At 42.0% G+C, this 16,223-nt stretch overlaps 1 protein-coding gene across 1 annotated transcript in view; it reads left to right on the top strand.

Annotated features, from left to right (window-relative positions):
• The window catches only part of sec16b (SEC16 homolog B, endoplasmic reticulum export factor), a gene marked incomplete at both ends in the record, with an annotated part of 52,353 nt that extends 37,751 nt beyond the window's left edge, over positions 1-14,602 (top strand). Inside the window, 3 exons of the mRNA XM_084308384.1 lie at positions 3,044-3,136; positions 3,242-3,353; positions 14,586-14,602. Of these exons, the coding sequence (XP_084164510.1) occupies positions 3,044-3,136; positions 3,242-3,353; positions 14,586-14,602 (222 nt within the window). The remainder of the gene's footprint in view (positions 1-3,043; positions 3,137-3,241; positions 3,354-14,585) is intronic.
• Between the last annotated feature and the right edge of the window lie 1,621 nt (positions 14,603-16,223).

The raw sequence follows: 16,223 nt of genomic DNA, 5'->3' as shown, positions 1-16,223 counted from the left end.
TAGGTGCATTGTCTGATATAATTATAAATTATAAATTAAATATAATATAATTGTTTGCTTGATAGACGAAGGTTGCAACATAATTATGTAATGTCATGTCATTGGCTGTGAGAGCAGCCCCACTGCACCCAGGCAGCGCAGCCGAGTGAAACCTTGTTGGCTGCATCACAGTCACGAAAGGGGCTACTTAATTAATTAATCCAATCCACTTTATTTATAGAGCACATTTAAAAACAACAAAGTTTACCAAAGTGCTGTATTGTCCCACAACATAAGAAAAAAAAAATTATAATAAAAAAAAGATTCTCGAAGCTTCGAATTAAAATCGAAGCTCGGCCCCGAAGCTTCGATTGCCAAAAAAAGCTCTCAGCCCTAGCTATAACCATAGATATATATATATATAAAGACTAGATGGCGCAAGGCGGAGTCTCCCGCGTAGTTCACCGGTGGCCATCTTGCTTCAGTGGACTACTGCTTTAACACATTGGGTGCCACGCCCCTTTGCCCAGATAACCCCTTGAGTGCCAGCACTTTAGTCAATGGGAGGTCGGGGATATTTGCGAACGCTTAAACTATATCTTAAATTATGGCTATGGGTCTAAAACACCCCTCGCTTATCAATGACTTGCTTGCAGTCAACATGTACGAAACGGATTGTTTTTTCATTGGTACATTTCCATTTTATACCGTTTTGAATATGACTATAGTTTCGGAGAGTTCTAGTAATTTATAGTGGAATACACAAAACATGTTGTAATTTTTCGGCTGATTTATTAATCGTTTTCAAATAAACGCTAGATTATTGATAGTATTATGTGTACTTATGCACGCTAGAGAAGCGGGCTGACAAATCTATTATCCATGACCTGGTCAGCGCTAACGTCATACACGCACACACACACACAGACACGTTGTGATCGCTATGAAAAAAACATCTGATTAACCCAATACTGGTAAAATAGAGTCCTTACCTCACATCAGATGTTCTGCAAAAAGATTAATCCAATTCCTGATCGCCATTCCAAATATTGATCGCGTTTATTGATCCAACGTTATAGTCCGAAACACATAATCAAAAGCTGCTCGGAGCCTCCCCAGTGAATGTGGTAACAGACACTGCTTGCCAGAGATGGGGAAACCCTGGACCGGAGTTTTTTTCTGGTGCACTTTTTCACTCAATCCAATCCAATGATGTGCATTACCATCCGGGAGATGATAGGGGGCGGTATTTGCCCTTTTCGAGCCCAGAGCCATTCCCAATGATAACGTCAGGCTGGATGGATGAAAAATGAATGGATATCGCTAATAAAAGAAATAACGATTAAATAACCAGAAATCTCGTCATTGGCACTCAAAGTGTTTAAGGTGAGTGATCTGCACAAACAAAAATACTCTTAACTCGCTGAAATCTTGACGGATTTACAAACGGTTTGGTTTATTTATTTTTTAACAAACCAAACGGTTGAAAATGTAGCAAGCTATGGTTATTTCAATAGTACATGCACTATAGACATTCATGTTATGAGTGGGCGTGCTACCTCGAAGCAAGATAGCCGCCATGTGGCAACGTCGGTCTGCGTTGGCCAGCAGCGTGAGTGAGTCATCTAGTCTTTATATATCTATGGCAGGGGTCTCAAACTCAATTTACCTGGGGGCCGCTGGAGGTAGAGTCTGGGTGAGGCTGGGCCGCATCAAATATTCCACAAAAAAAGGGTTTCAAGTATTCAAAAAAAAAGTACAACTGATCCAATCTTCTCAATCTTTAGCAATAACATTTCAGAACATGAACAGTTCTTCAGAACATGAACGGTTCTTCAGGCTTCTCAGTGGTGTCAGTGGACTCATCCACAGCTATGGAAATGCACTGTGCATTTTTTTTTATTCTATCACAAAGCTGTTTATAAAAAAAATAGGTAAAAACCATATTATGCGTTTTCATCAATAAATAAATGCCCCAAATTTTTTTTATAGATTGGGGGCCCCACATTTTTTAATAGATTGGGGGCCCACAAATTGATTCTTTCATGGGGCCCAGAATCTCCAGCTACGCCCCTGGCTGGGACTTTTTCCGTCCATTCACCTTTGAATTGCAGTCGACTTTTCTTTTACTGACCATCTTTGAAAATGCCATATTTTTCTGCTGGCTGCCTGCTGGCGAAAATAGGCTAATAGCTACATTTATCTCACAGAGATAAAACTGGGAGTGAGTTTACTGTAGATGCGCTGTCAAGTGTCAACTCTGCTCCGTCTTGAACTGAAAGAGAGAGACGACATGCAGTCCGTGAAGACCCGCCCTACTCCCCTACTCTGCCTCTGATTCGCAGACTGTGGGTGAGGGGGAAAAACGCTGACGGGACGCGTATGTGATTGGACCAGACTCGTACACAGACAGACGGTGGCAGTGCAGGCGGACAGCGCGCAGCACTGCTCGCAGAGGAGAGAGATAGCGAGGATGCATTTGCTTCCACTTTACTTGATATCATATCACTCCGGAATCACGTTTCAACCAAGTCACTAACATAACGTTGCTGTCATGAGCCTGCGCTATGGTAGCCTACAAGTGATCAAATAAATAAAACTTCCAACTCTCGCGCAACGACTCTGCAAACAGTAGTGCACGGGCCGCATTAACACTACACTTTGATGTCCAGTAGGGAGCCGCAAAATATCGCGGGCCGCGAGTTTGAGACCCCTGATCTATGGCTATAACCACGCACTTTAGGTTTGGCTGGTGTATTGCTGAGCACGCAAGGGAGTGCAGTGTTGAGTGTGAAGTCGATTGGATGAGTGGTTCTCAAATACCGCGGGTCTCCACGATGCTGTAAGTGGCACTTCCGGACGTGCGCACGTTCTGATTGGCCATGCGCTCCGAACTGGCACGCCCCTCAGCAACGCTGCAAGCAGCAATACCCGGTAGCCAAGCAATTGGCCCCATCCGAATAGACACGCACTCCAAACAGGCACTGCACTTGTCTCTTAAATTAATCTTTCTGTTGGTATGTAATGTGTATATCTGTGTTCCTCTTTGCTGTTGTTTATTCAGAACACCAAAGCGGGGTGGTTTAGCGGCTGGTTCAAATCCAAACCCACAGATGACCAAAGTGAGCATTCAGAGGCTGCAAGCCCAGCTGCCACAGTAAGAATCCTTGATCTGTACCCTTCAGCTGTACCTGTACCCTTCTCTTTTTATCATTCTGTCTTGTGTGATGTAAACATAATGTTTGTTTGTTTGTTTTCTCAGAAGCCACCGCTCACTTCTGGGTTCTGCCCCCCTCCCCCACCCATCATGGGCTCCTCCTTTCCATCTCAGCCGCCGTCATCTGCTGGAATCAATCCCTTTTCAAGGAAAGCAGGTGAGCATGCGACTGAGTTTATGTTTATAAAAATGGTATAATTAACACAATGGCGCCCAAGCACGGATATATCCGGCTTTCGAATCCATGCTTAATGGACTGAAGAGGACGGATATATCCGTGGCAAGTTGTTTTGGCTTTTATTCCATTTTAATAACCTATTCAAGGTCGCAGAGCTGCACTGCAGATGTACCCTACTCTTTGAATTCGAGAAAGTGCATTACCGGCCAGATCCTCTTAGGGGCGCTATCGCGATAATGCAGTGTTCCCTGTGGCCGAAGTTGTCTTTTTTTTATTTTATCTCTAATGTAGTTTTCTACTCACCTGAAGCGATAGCTATTGTCTGTTGCACGGAATACGTTTTGGATCGCGGGGAAATGCTCGGGGGGATCCAACCGGCTCATGGTAAGATCTTTTTCACGTAAATTACTGCCCGATCGATTACATATGATACGATACGATACGATCAGCGTATGTGGCTACTTAGACGAACACGGTTATTGGTCATCAATAATAAGAAACAACGTCCCCCGCCCCCCCCCTTTCATGCATACATGCTTGAGGATCGTGCCGATCATATGCAGTTTGAGTTTTAACTGTAGCTTATGTATAACGGAAATGCCATTGGATATAACGTTAGTAGCTATTAGCCCTTTATCTAGCCTTCCAGGAAATATACTAGATGCCAAATGCCGTATAATGCTTATATTCACGGCGTTATAAAATGAGAACGTATTGATGAATTTTTTTTTCCTTTAAGCCATTTTGAAGGGACGGTTTATGGACTCAATTGACAATGAGAATGGACAGATAGCAATACTATAAAGTATAGATTTAGCTCTACAAACAGCCCCAAGTCTGTTTACAAATGCTGGTCGTCTCTAGTGATATTAGACTCATCCCAGTGGCCGCCAATGTGATAATGACATCAAGTACACATATTACACATTGACTTTTTTTCTTTTTTCTTTTTGTGATCTACTTTTTCTCCCCATTTTCTATTTTTCTCCCATCCCAATTTCGTATATCCAATTCTACCCTCCCCTGTCTCGAACGTTGTTAGACCATGCCTTCCACTGGTCGGCTGCAATGTGGACCAAGCCTTGCATCACGTGTCCCCTCCGGACGGTACACGAGGAGGCAGCTGTCGCATCTTTTCACCTGTACAGCGCGATCTCTCAGTGGCGAGGAGTAACGCGTGGGAGGCTCACGCTGCCCCCGTTGCTTCCTGATTCTGCTGTACAGGCGCACCAACCGACCTGTAGGAGTCGCTGTCCACAACGTCTGATCCCCACCCACCGGCTTTCCCACCCCCTAATACTGCCAATTGTATTAGTATGAACGACCAGCCAAGCCGGAAGCAACGCAGAGAGCTGGGCTCGAACCCAGCATCTCCTGCGTTAGTGGCGAGCGCCTTGCCCACTGCGCCACTTAGCCGCCCGACTTTCTTTGTGGTGTGGTTTGTCTGGGGTGTACCGTCCTCGAGTCTATAGGATTCAGACTGTTGCAGAGGAAAATATTTATGGTTATCTTTTGCAGGTGCTATAGATCAGGGGTTCCCAAAGACGGGGTGGCGACCCACAGGAGGGTCCGATTTCCAATTTTCTTTTTATTTTTTTTTTATTTTGCAGTCAGGCCACTGAACTTAGAAGCAGGCCAGGAGAGTGTTTCTAGTTGCAGCAGCGCAATAGTTAGATAACCTAGGTGGGGAACAACCAGGAGATCACTGCAACTCACACAAGTTGGAGAACTATCTCTCTCTCTCTCTCTCTCTCTCTCTCTCTTGCTCTCACACACACACACAAAAGGAGCTGCATGTGATTGGTGGAGGCGGGACCCTTACAAAAAACTGTTGTTGCTAATCATTGACACATGCTAGCTTGTAATAATCTCCCCCAGAAAAATCTACTTTGCATTTGATATATTGCAAATATATGCCATCACACACACTGGCATTTAAAGGGTTAGAATTATAAAATGAATATGTGGTGTTATGATCAGGGCTGAAGTTGAATAAAAGATTGTATTATTTTCAATCTGACATTACAAAAAAACTGAAAATCCATCAAAATCAGTGTTGTTGCTAATCATACATATGCTAGCCTGTTTTTTAACAATAATTTGTGATGCCATCACAAACACTGGCATTTAAAGGGTACAAATAAAGAAATGCCTGCACCAGAATGCAGGAAATTAAGTCTTTGTAACAAGAAATGTCCTGGTGGGGGACCCCCAAGACCCCCTGCTTAAAAAGTGGCCTGACTGGGGCTATATTTTGCACTATATTTCCTGGCCTGAATGATTTCCCCAGTCCGGCCCTGGTTAAAAGCCTCCAATGCTTATTAGTGTGTGTGCGTTTGAACGTGGGGAAATGGGAAGTAGGGAAGGGGATACATGCATGCAACATGTAAACAACAACATTCATTTTGGATTTCATTAACTCATTGACTGCCGGGGATTAGCCTTGGCCCTGATTAGCCACTGCCATGCTTTAAACGATAGGAGTGAGTCATCTTGTTTGTAGAGCTATAACTATACTATGGCCCATTTGACATTGAGTATCTATCGTTCAATATGTGAAAAAGAAATAATTTTTTCATCCATACATTCCCGTTTTATACCGTGGTGAATATGAGTATGGTTTTAGATTGGTCTGGACCCGCTATTAGTCTCATATCAAATCTATATCATAGGTATTATCGTTTTTTGATGCTTTGATCGCCACCAACGGCATACGTTGTGGACTAACGTTACACACACACGGTTGATATCATATAGCCCTTACCTTGACTAGGATGTACCCCAAAAAGAATATTCCAATTATCTGATCGCCATTCCAAGTATTGATGTCCATCGTGTCGCCAACATAATCTACCGACCGTTATAAACGCTGAGCTTGTGCAAAAAAAATTAAAAACGACCCGGACCCATTAGATCGACCCACAGGCCAAGATACAATGTTTAACACATTCCCGCCCAACAACGTATATATCCGTGTTTCGAATCCACCGGTTGAGGACCAACAGCGGACATGTCCGTGGCAAGGTTGTTTTGGCTTTTATTCCATTTTAATAACCTATTCAAGGTCGCCGAGCGGCACTGCAGATGTACCCTACTCTTTGAATTCGAAAAAGTGCATTACCGGCCAGATCCTCTTAGGGGCGCTTTCGCCATAATGCAGTGTGCCCTGTGGCAGAACGGTGCCTTCTTTTTTTTTTACTTTCAATGGAGTTTCCAGTTAGCTGGATTCTGGATGTGCAGTTTTGGATCGCGGATTTCAGTGTGCAGTAAAGGAATTTATCATCAGCCAATGGACATATCGATCTACCAAATGGCAATCGATAACTGGGAAATGGTCTGGGGGATCCAACCGTAAATTACACGCTGATCAGGCCTTGTTATCATACTCAACCAGCCGATCAATGAATGTGGCTACTGAGGCCAACACGGTTATTGGTAATCAATCAGAAACGACGTCCCCCCCCACCACCCCCCCCCTTTCATGCATTCATGGTTGAGGATCGTACGGATCATATGCACTTTGAGTTTTAACTGTAGCTTCTGTATAACCGAAATGCCATTGGATATAACGTTAGTAGCTATTAGCCCTTTATCCAGCCTTCCAGGAAATATACTAGACCAAATCCCTTATAATGCTTATATTCAAGACGCTATAAAATGAGAACGTATTGATGAAATTTTTTTTTCTTTAAGCCATTTTGAAGGGATGGTTTATGGTCTCAATTGACAATGAGAATGGACAGATAGCAATACTATGAAGTATAGATTTAGCTCTACAAACAGCCTCACGAACTATGCAAGTCTGTTTTGATATGCTGGCCGTCTAGAGTGATATTAGACACATCCAAGTGGCCGGGAAAGTGTTAAAAGGGTGCTCGATACCGCCGCCTGGGAGGATATGGCCGGTACTGCACCCTTGTCGTCGCAGTATGCCTTCTACCGGCAACATACTGGTCCCTGACATTGAATCGGATATTAAAATCGGAAAGGAAAAACGATCTAATAACGTATATATACGTGGTTGGCGTTCAACGGTCGTCCGCCAAACACGTATATGAACGTGGTTGGCATCGATTGAGTTAATCAATCATTTTGGGGGGGAAATACTTTTAATCCGTACCTTTTAAAAGCTCTGTGGATGTATTATTAAAATGTTTAAATTATTACTCTACAAAATAATATTATCTATTGCACCTTTAAATTATGCTACAGTATTGGCTCTTTTCCATTGCATAGTACCTACTCGACTCGACCCTACTCTACTCTACTCGCTTTAGGTACCTGGTACTTCGTTCCTTTTCCACTGCAGGTAGTACTCTGTTTGTCTCCGTGTGGGGAGGCAGGGCCGCTGGCGTACAGCATGAGAGCTCCGTGAGCATAGCTATGTCCATGAGGCTTTGGAGCAAGCCAGAGTAAACACAGTTTTCAATCAATCAATCAATCAATCAATAACAACATTAACCAGACTCTCGGTGTGTCTATTCTGCTAACGTTAACGTTACCTCTTGTGTCTATTCTACTAACGTTAACGTTACCTCTCATGTCTATTCTACTAGCGTTAACGTTACCTCTCGTGCAGCGTTTCCGTTAGCCGGTAATTACCGGTATTTGACTGGCAAAATCTGTTGAAGTCCGACAAATTTAATCTCCGGTCATAGTGTCCGGTGAAAATAGTTCCCTCTGGGCACAGTTTGATTATTTGAATTGTATTTGGATGGGCTGGAGTTGGGTGGCCTATGCGATGAACGAAACAATCATTGCGTTTGTTGTCGTTGCATCGCCAAGCAGCCGGTCTGGTAATGACGACGCTGTGTCAGTGAGAGCTTGCTGCTGGATTTGCGGAAGGCATGCAGCTGCAGACCCACAGAACCCACCAGCTTTGCTGGCACAGTGCGGTCCCCAGACCTGGAAAGCTGCTCTGCGGGTCTGCAGCTGGATGCTTCTTGCAAACTAACTGCGGCCGGCTCGCGCTGATATTGTTGGACCGGCTGCTTGGTGGAGCAACGATGAAACGAATGTAATGAATCGTTCGTCGCATGGGCTATTTAATTTTGGCCTGTTTTGGTACGGTTCGGGTGGTCAAGTTGTGCTTGGAGGGAGTTGTTTTCACCGGACATTATGACCAGCACCAAGTCGTTGGGAGGTGGAGATATACATCACGCAAACCCACGATAATGTTGCCGTCTCTCTGCCAAATTTCTCAGTTCTTCGCTTGATATAATTAATACAAATGTCCAATATAACGGAATTTGTTAGCTCATAAAAATGTGATTATAACAGACTGCTGTTTAGTGTCGGACCGACTGCCCACATACACGGTCTATTTTATTTCAAGTCAGCAGCAGCACGGAGTATCGAGGGACTTATTTTATTTGGAATATATTAATGACTGTATACGCAAAAGTAGTCTAGTTTTAAGTAATAATATTATAAATCTACATGACATTCTTTATATAGCCTGCCTATCAATTGTTTTAAAGCTCAATAAACTATGACCGGAATTAATCTCATTTGTCCGGTAGATTGAAATCTTGCAGGTCACGGAGACCGGCAACAATTTTTTCTAACGGAAACCCTGCTCTCGTGTCTATTCTACTAACGTTAGCATTAGGTAATAACCGGTTTAAAATGGATGATGATTATTACCTCACGTTGTGTGTATTCTACTACTAGTACAAACAATAAATAGCGAGTTATATTGATCTGTGCACGCTATGTACGCTAGCCGCAATGCTAACGGTAAAACGCAATCACATAAGCTAACAAATCAGCAATCTTTTTGTGAGAGTAAACTCTCCGCTCTGTGGTAAATTGTGTTGATGTTGGTTTTATTTCATCAATAAATTAGGCAGAATACACAGTGAATGTATCTTTTTTTGTTTATTGCACTTGTTAATAATGAATCCTACGCGAAGCATTAAAGATGGCGGGTTTCTGTTTTTGTGCAGACGCTCCAACGTGTGACGCTTCTCTCTTCTGACCAATCAGTGGTCTGCAGTGTTTCACGTTACTTTTTTGGTACCACTTCTACCTGCTTGGAACCTCGAGAAAGCCGGTACTAAAAAAGTACCCGGTACCAGGTACCATCCGCAAATTTTGGCAATGGAAAACCGAAAAGGCAGAGTAGAGTAGAGTAGAGTCGAGTAGGTACCATGCAGTGGAAAAGGGGCAATTGTGGCTTGCAACCAGGGGTGTAAAACGTACCCAGAAATTATACTTAAGTGAAAGTATGGTTACCGTCTCAAAATCATACTCAAGTAAAAGTCAGTATCTGGCTAAAAACACACTTGAGTAAAAGTAAAAAAGTTTCTACTTTTAAATGTGCTTAACACTTTCTGTGCCACGCTGTTTGGTTAATTTACCTTTAGAATGCCGCTTTCTAGTCGTTTCCTTGGTTGCTGCACTATGTTTGCGAAGCTGTGTTTGTGTTCTGTATTATAGCTGTAGAGGACATGGTGTGGCCCATTTCGACAAACATTACTTGTAGTCCAGCATGGGAATAATAGTTTGTTTCCACACGCTGTAGTTTGTAGTTTATTACACGCTAAACATCACGCATTACCAAGATAATACAGTTTTTTCATAGATTGCGAGATAAAACATGTTATGTGCAATAAGCCCAAACCGTTCTGGCTGATCCCCTGAAACCCTGAATACTCCCATATCAAAGGTATATGATATGTATATATATGTATCATCACAAAACCATCAAGGGGGGGGGGGAATCGTTTTTTAACTCAAAACTATGATCGCGTTTGCCGAGCATGCTTTCCGTCCGTTGAAACACAGAACTGTGATTGTTAGAAAAACACGTTTCAGATCAGGTAAAATAGACATAGAATGTAGCTTACCTTAGCCAGAAGGTATTCCAAAAGTATAATTCCAAATAATTCCAAGTAATCGCATCACCATCGCGAGTACCAGTGTATATGTCTATACACGTTTCGATAGTCAAATACGCTCATGCAACGCAATCCAGAGGCGAGGACTGTGAATTCCTGTCCCGGGAGAAGGAGTGGCCACTCGCGAGGAGAAACTGAAAGTGATCTGGCTATCAGACCAGAGCCCAATGCAGTTCAGACACGGTACGATACTGCCACCTGGTGATGGTCGATCAGAATGCAGTTCAAAATTGTCGGACGTGCCTAAATGATGCAGATCGTTCTGGGCAACTGTGTAGAGCGGGGATCAAAGTAAAAAGATCAAATGATCCAAAAACGTATTTATACGTGTTTGGCACTCAACGGTTGGGGCCCAGAACGTAAAAACACGTGATTGGCACCCAATGTACTAAAAAGTCAAAGTAAAAACTTTTTTTTATTGCAAGGGATAGGGGTCTCAAACTCATTCCATCATCGGCCAAGTTTTCATTTTAACTACACATTGCACCAGGTTAGTTAGTTGAAGAGTTGAGCCAATTAGTGAAATCATCAGCTGGTGTTTAGGCAAGGCTGGAATGAAACCAAGCATACACTCGGCGCACAATGGAATGTGTTCTGCGATAGACAATGCTGAAATGAAAGAACAGAGGACACTTTTTTTGCATTAAAATTATTTAATGCACTTCTCCATCGAATTTGACATGTCAAGGTAAACTAACATGGACGGCATTTCACATCACAGCATCCAGTTGTAAAGTTGGCCAAACTACAGTCTTGGAAAGAATTAAGGGTTTAGTTATTTTTTATTTTGTATAATATGTGGGTTCGACATTGCACATCCTAAGGTTCTTGTCAAATAGTTGAAAATCGGGTGGCCGGGTAGTGCAGCGGACTAAGCGTCTGTCTACCACCACAGAGACAGTGGGAGCTGTGGTGCTTCCGGGTTGGCCGACCGTCCATACTAACACAATTGGCAGTGTTAGAGGGTGGGAAACCCGTCGTTGTAAACAGCGACTCCTACAGTTCGGTCGGGGCGCCTGCACAGCAAGGGAAGGATCTAAGGCCATGGTTACACTGGTGTAAAACAGCAACGTTCTATTTTCGAATGATTATGTTTGCATGTCCAAGTTAAAAAGAAACACAGTTTTGGCAGGAAAATGCGTTTTTCTAGCGGCAACGCTGAAAGGGTGTTTTCGTTTTGGAAACTCGCCGACAATGGTGCCATGTAATTTGTGCCAGCCGGATACGGAGCCGTTCTGCCCAATGCCCATGCGCAGTAGAGACCTGCACGGTTATTTCCAGTGTTTACAGCAGAGCTGTCCCAAGTAGCTGTGGTTACCAACGTGTTGTCAAGTTATTGTTATAAGGAGCCCAGTCCAAAACTACAACTGTCTGCATTCCCTTAACAATTGTTTGTATTGAGCCGTATTGTATTGTACCCATTCTGCAATCTGTTAAATAAAGTTTCCATCCATTCATTCTGCTAGCATTAACGTTACTCCGCTGCAAGCCACAATGCTATACTGTTATAATGGCATATCCCAATCACGTTAGCACGTAAGCTAACAAAATCTGCAATATTTTTGTGAGACTAAACTCCGCTCTTGGTGGTCAATTGTGTTGATGTTAGTTTTGTTTCATCAACAAATCATCAACAAATGAGGCAGAACACAGTGAATGTATCTGTTTTTGTTTAATGGACTTTATTTCTTGCTGAAAAATAAATGCTATGTAGCTAAATGGCTCATGCGAGGTATAAAGATGGTGGCTTTTCTGAGATTTTGAGCAGGATGTGGAGTGACTCGTTCAACCTTTCTGATAGGTTGAAAATGGCCTTCATGTTTGAACTACATCGCCACCTACTGCTTTGGCATTGTACTACATGTATATACATCACTCTGTGGTCAGGAGACAAAACGATGTCTAACTTGCCTGCCATTACGTAGCGTTCTGAAAAACGAAACTGAAACTGAAAATTGAAAACGAAAATGGCCCTAGTGTAACCGCAGCCTAAGAAAGGTAGTGTGACCTTCCACACATTACACTCTCTCAGTGAGAGTCCGCGCTGCCAGGTGAAAAGAAGCGGTGGGCTGGGTACACATGTGTCGGAGGAAGCATGTGATAGTCTCCGCCCTCCCGGACCGACGGTAGGGGGTAGAGTGCGCAACAACCAGGAAGGGGATTGGGAATTGGCATAACGACTAACATTGGGATGAGAGAAAAACGAAAAAAAGGAGGAAAAAGATTTGTTTTTAAATAGTTAAATTGGCACTGGTTAGTGGTTAACACTTTCAGTGCCCAGCAGGGGGCGCACGATTTAGTGCTTGAATGCCCACCATCCACTTCAATGTTAGCATTAATATCGCCTAATCTATGTTTTAAATTATGGATATGTGTCTAATCTGCCCGTCGCTTATCAATGACTCATTTTCCAGTCAACATTGTCGAAGCGGATTGTTTTTTTATCTGTTCATTTCCGTTTTATAGCATCTTGAAAAGTCCTCGTTTTCAAGGGAAATAAAAATATTCCATAATAAAAGGAATATTCTAGAATACACAAAAAACATTCAAATTTTTCGGCCTATTTATGAATCGTTTTCAAATAAACGCTAGATTATCGATAGTATATGTGTACGTATGCACGCTATATAGGCACTCTGATATCTGATCTGATATATTTCCTGATCGCTCGCACAGCCAAACAGCCATATCACATATAGGGGAAAAGCTTATATCTCCGTGAAAACAGGTCTGATTATCCTAAGACTGGTAAAATAGATTCCTTACCTGAGATCAGATGGTATCCAAAAAGATTATTCCAATTCCTGATCGCCATTCCAAAAATCGATCCTTTTATTGATCCAATGCTACATACTGTAAACACATATTCCACGCTGTTCTGATGCTCCACAATGAATCCGATCGGCTCGGGGTACATGCGTGAGAAGTAAAATGTGGATTCCGGACTTTTTTTTTCTCATCCATTTTCATTGAGTCCATTCCAAAAGGGTGCATTACCATCTGGGAGACGATAGGGGGCGCTTTTTTCACATCTGAGCTCCTGATGGGGCTGGTTTGATGATGAAATATGAATTCAGATCGCTAATAAAAAAATAAAACGATAATTGTCGTGCTGGGCATTCAGGGGGCGGTCTGATAACACGTGTTATGTCGTCCGTGGCATCCAAAGTGTAAATGTTTTTTATATATATATATACCGGTATATATATTATTTTTTTTATAAATGGAAATGTATGGTTGAAACATGCAAACGTTCAAACGCACACACACTAATAAGCATTGGAGGCTTTTAACCAGGGCCGGACTGGGGAAATCATTCAGGCCAGGAAATATAGTGCAAAATATAGCCCCAGTCAGGCCACTTTTTAAGCAGGGGGTCTGGGGGTCCCCCACCAGGAATTTTTTTGTTACAAAGACTTCATTTCCTGCATTCTGGTGCAGGATTTTTTTTTATTTGTACCATTTAAATGCCAGTGTTTGTGATGGCATCACAAATTATTGTTAAAAAACAGGCATATGTATGATTAGCAACAACACTGATTTTGATGGATTTTCTGTTTTTTTTGTAATCTCAGATTGAAAAAAATACAATCTTTTATTCAACTTCAGCCCTGATCATAACACCACATATTAATTTTATAATTCTAACCCTTTAAATGCCAGTGTGTGTGATGGCATATATTTGCAATATATCAAATGCAAAGTAGATTTTTCTGGGGGGGATTATTATAGGCTAGCATGTGTCAATGATTAGCAACAACAGTTTTTTGTAAGGGTCCCACCTCCACCAATCACATGCAGCTCCCTTTGTGTGTGTGTGAGAGCAAGAGAGAGAGAGAGATAGTTCTCTAACTTGTGTGAGTTGCAGTGATCTCCTGGTTGTTCCCCACCTAGGTTATCTAACTATTGCGCTGCTGCAACTAGAAACACTGGCCTGGTCTGCTTCTAAATTCAGTGGCCTGACTGCATAATTTTTATTTTTTTAAAGATTTAATTTTTTTTATATTATCTGTTGTTTTAAAAGTAAAAGTCCAGGAAGATGGTAACTGTCACCCTGTGCTCAGTGATGCAGTGAGGCACAGTCATGCATTGTAAAGTCTGATGGCTGTCGGAATGAAGGACTTCCTGTGCTGAGTTGCTTTGGCATAAGGACAACATCTCAAACTAAATCTGATCATCTGTTTTTAATAACTGAAAATGAATCGGTTACCTTTATCTTTGTGATTGCCACTAATGACATTCATGCTATGTCTAATACGACATGAATGAGATGTGAACTTGTCTATAAATATCCATGTCTTGTTTATAGGACAGCAGCTGGGGTAGAGATACCACGTCAACACACCTCAGGTCTACACCACAGGTAAAAACGCAAAAGAAAATGTCAAGGTATGGTAAATGTGGAAAACTGTGATTTTGCACATTTCCCAGGATATAACATTTCAGTTCGCTAAATGTGAGAGTTTTGAGGTCAATAACCTCTTAATAAGGTTCTGATACACTTGGGGTGTGAGGAGAAATCTATATATCGTGATATTTTGCGTACAGATTTTATCGATACAGTGGCACCAAGTATCGATTTATTTATTTTGATTTGTATTATTATTTGTTTTTTGCTTGAGAATCCCATTTAACTGCAATAAAAATTATTGGAATGAGGTGGACAAACTGAAAACGTTATCTTATTAGATAAAACAGATCATGTTTATATATTTCTATTGCAGATGGTAACAAACTTTTCAGTTGGGGACATAGTTAATAGTTAATAATAATCAAGTGGTGATCGGTGTTAAAGAGGCACTATGCAATTTGTTAAACATTGTTTCATGTACAATTGGCCAGTTTGGGATACACACTAAATAATCTGTAATTCCTGCTTTTTGCCTTTTTATGGGTATTTTTTCTTAGATAAAATGTCCTGCAATATATTGATTATCGTAGATATCGTGTATCATGATATTATCATTATCGAGGGCCAAATATCATCACAGTATCGTATCGTGAGTTACTTGTATGTGTCCCACCCTTAATGGACACTTGATGGTTTATAAACCTAATCTGATTCCATCCTCAATCATCTTTGTATGTACATTTGTTTGTTTGTTTATGAACCTAACCCTTCCCTGGGATGGTACGCCTAACCCTCACCTAAAATAGAGATCCCTCACTAAAATACAACTAGCATTTGATGGTTAATATCCTAACCTGTTTCAATTGTGCATCAAAATGCGTGCTCACAAATCAAATGTATTTGTAAAGCCCAAAATCACAAGGTAATGTCCCCATGGGCTGTACAAGTCTTCTTTAAACGAGTCAAGAAGAAACATCACAATAAATCAAGAACAAATATCCACCATATAATCTAAATATGCGACATTCCCAGACATTCCCCAACGAAGTAAGGAAAAACTCACAAAAAACCTAGCAATAGGAAAAGAGAAACCTTAGATGGGCTGTTCAAAGGGGGATCCCTCAACTCACTATGCCATGCACACGTCACATGGGAGGTAATTTAAAGGATCCCTGTCCAGCTGTGACACAGGTCCCTCTCACATTTACCTACCTGATGGAATGTATATAAATCACTGTTTCCCCACGTTTACAGTAACATACTGTAAACACTCAAGGGTGGATAATACTGATCTTCATTTCTCTTACGCATTTCCAGGACCTCTAATCCCACTATCGTCCAACAAGGTGGGCACGTCGACTGGCATTACTCTTCATAACCAGGCATATACACAGCCCAACTATTCATACGAGATCAGAGGGGGGTCCATGCCACCCTGTCCGGGAGCCGTAACCCACACCTCTTTTTTTGGATGTCGTTTTCCACCCTCCTAGTATTTCCACATCCTGCAGTATGTTGGTTACAGAAATACATTGGATGAATTGGCAGACAGAGGAATATGCTTTTAAGGGCTGCGTGAGAACTCATCTGCACTGA

This window comes from Notolepis coatsorum (assembly GCF_963971535.1).
Source record: "Notolepis coatsorum genome assembly, chromosome: 2".
Lineage (NCBI taxonomy): Eukaryota > Metazoa > Chordata > Actinopteri > Aulopiformes > Paralepididae > Notolepis > Notolepis coatsorum.
Note: the sequence above shows the minus strand (reverse complement) of the source record. Positions and strands in the feature narration are given on the sequence as shown.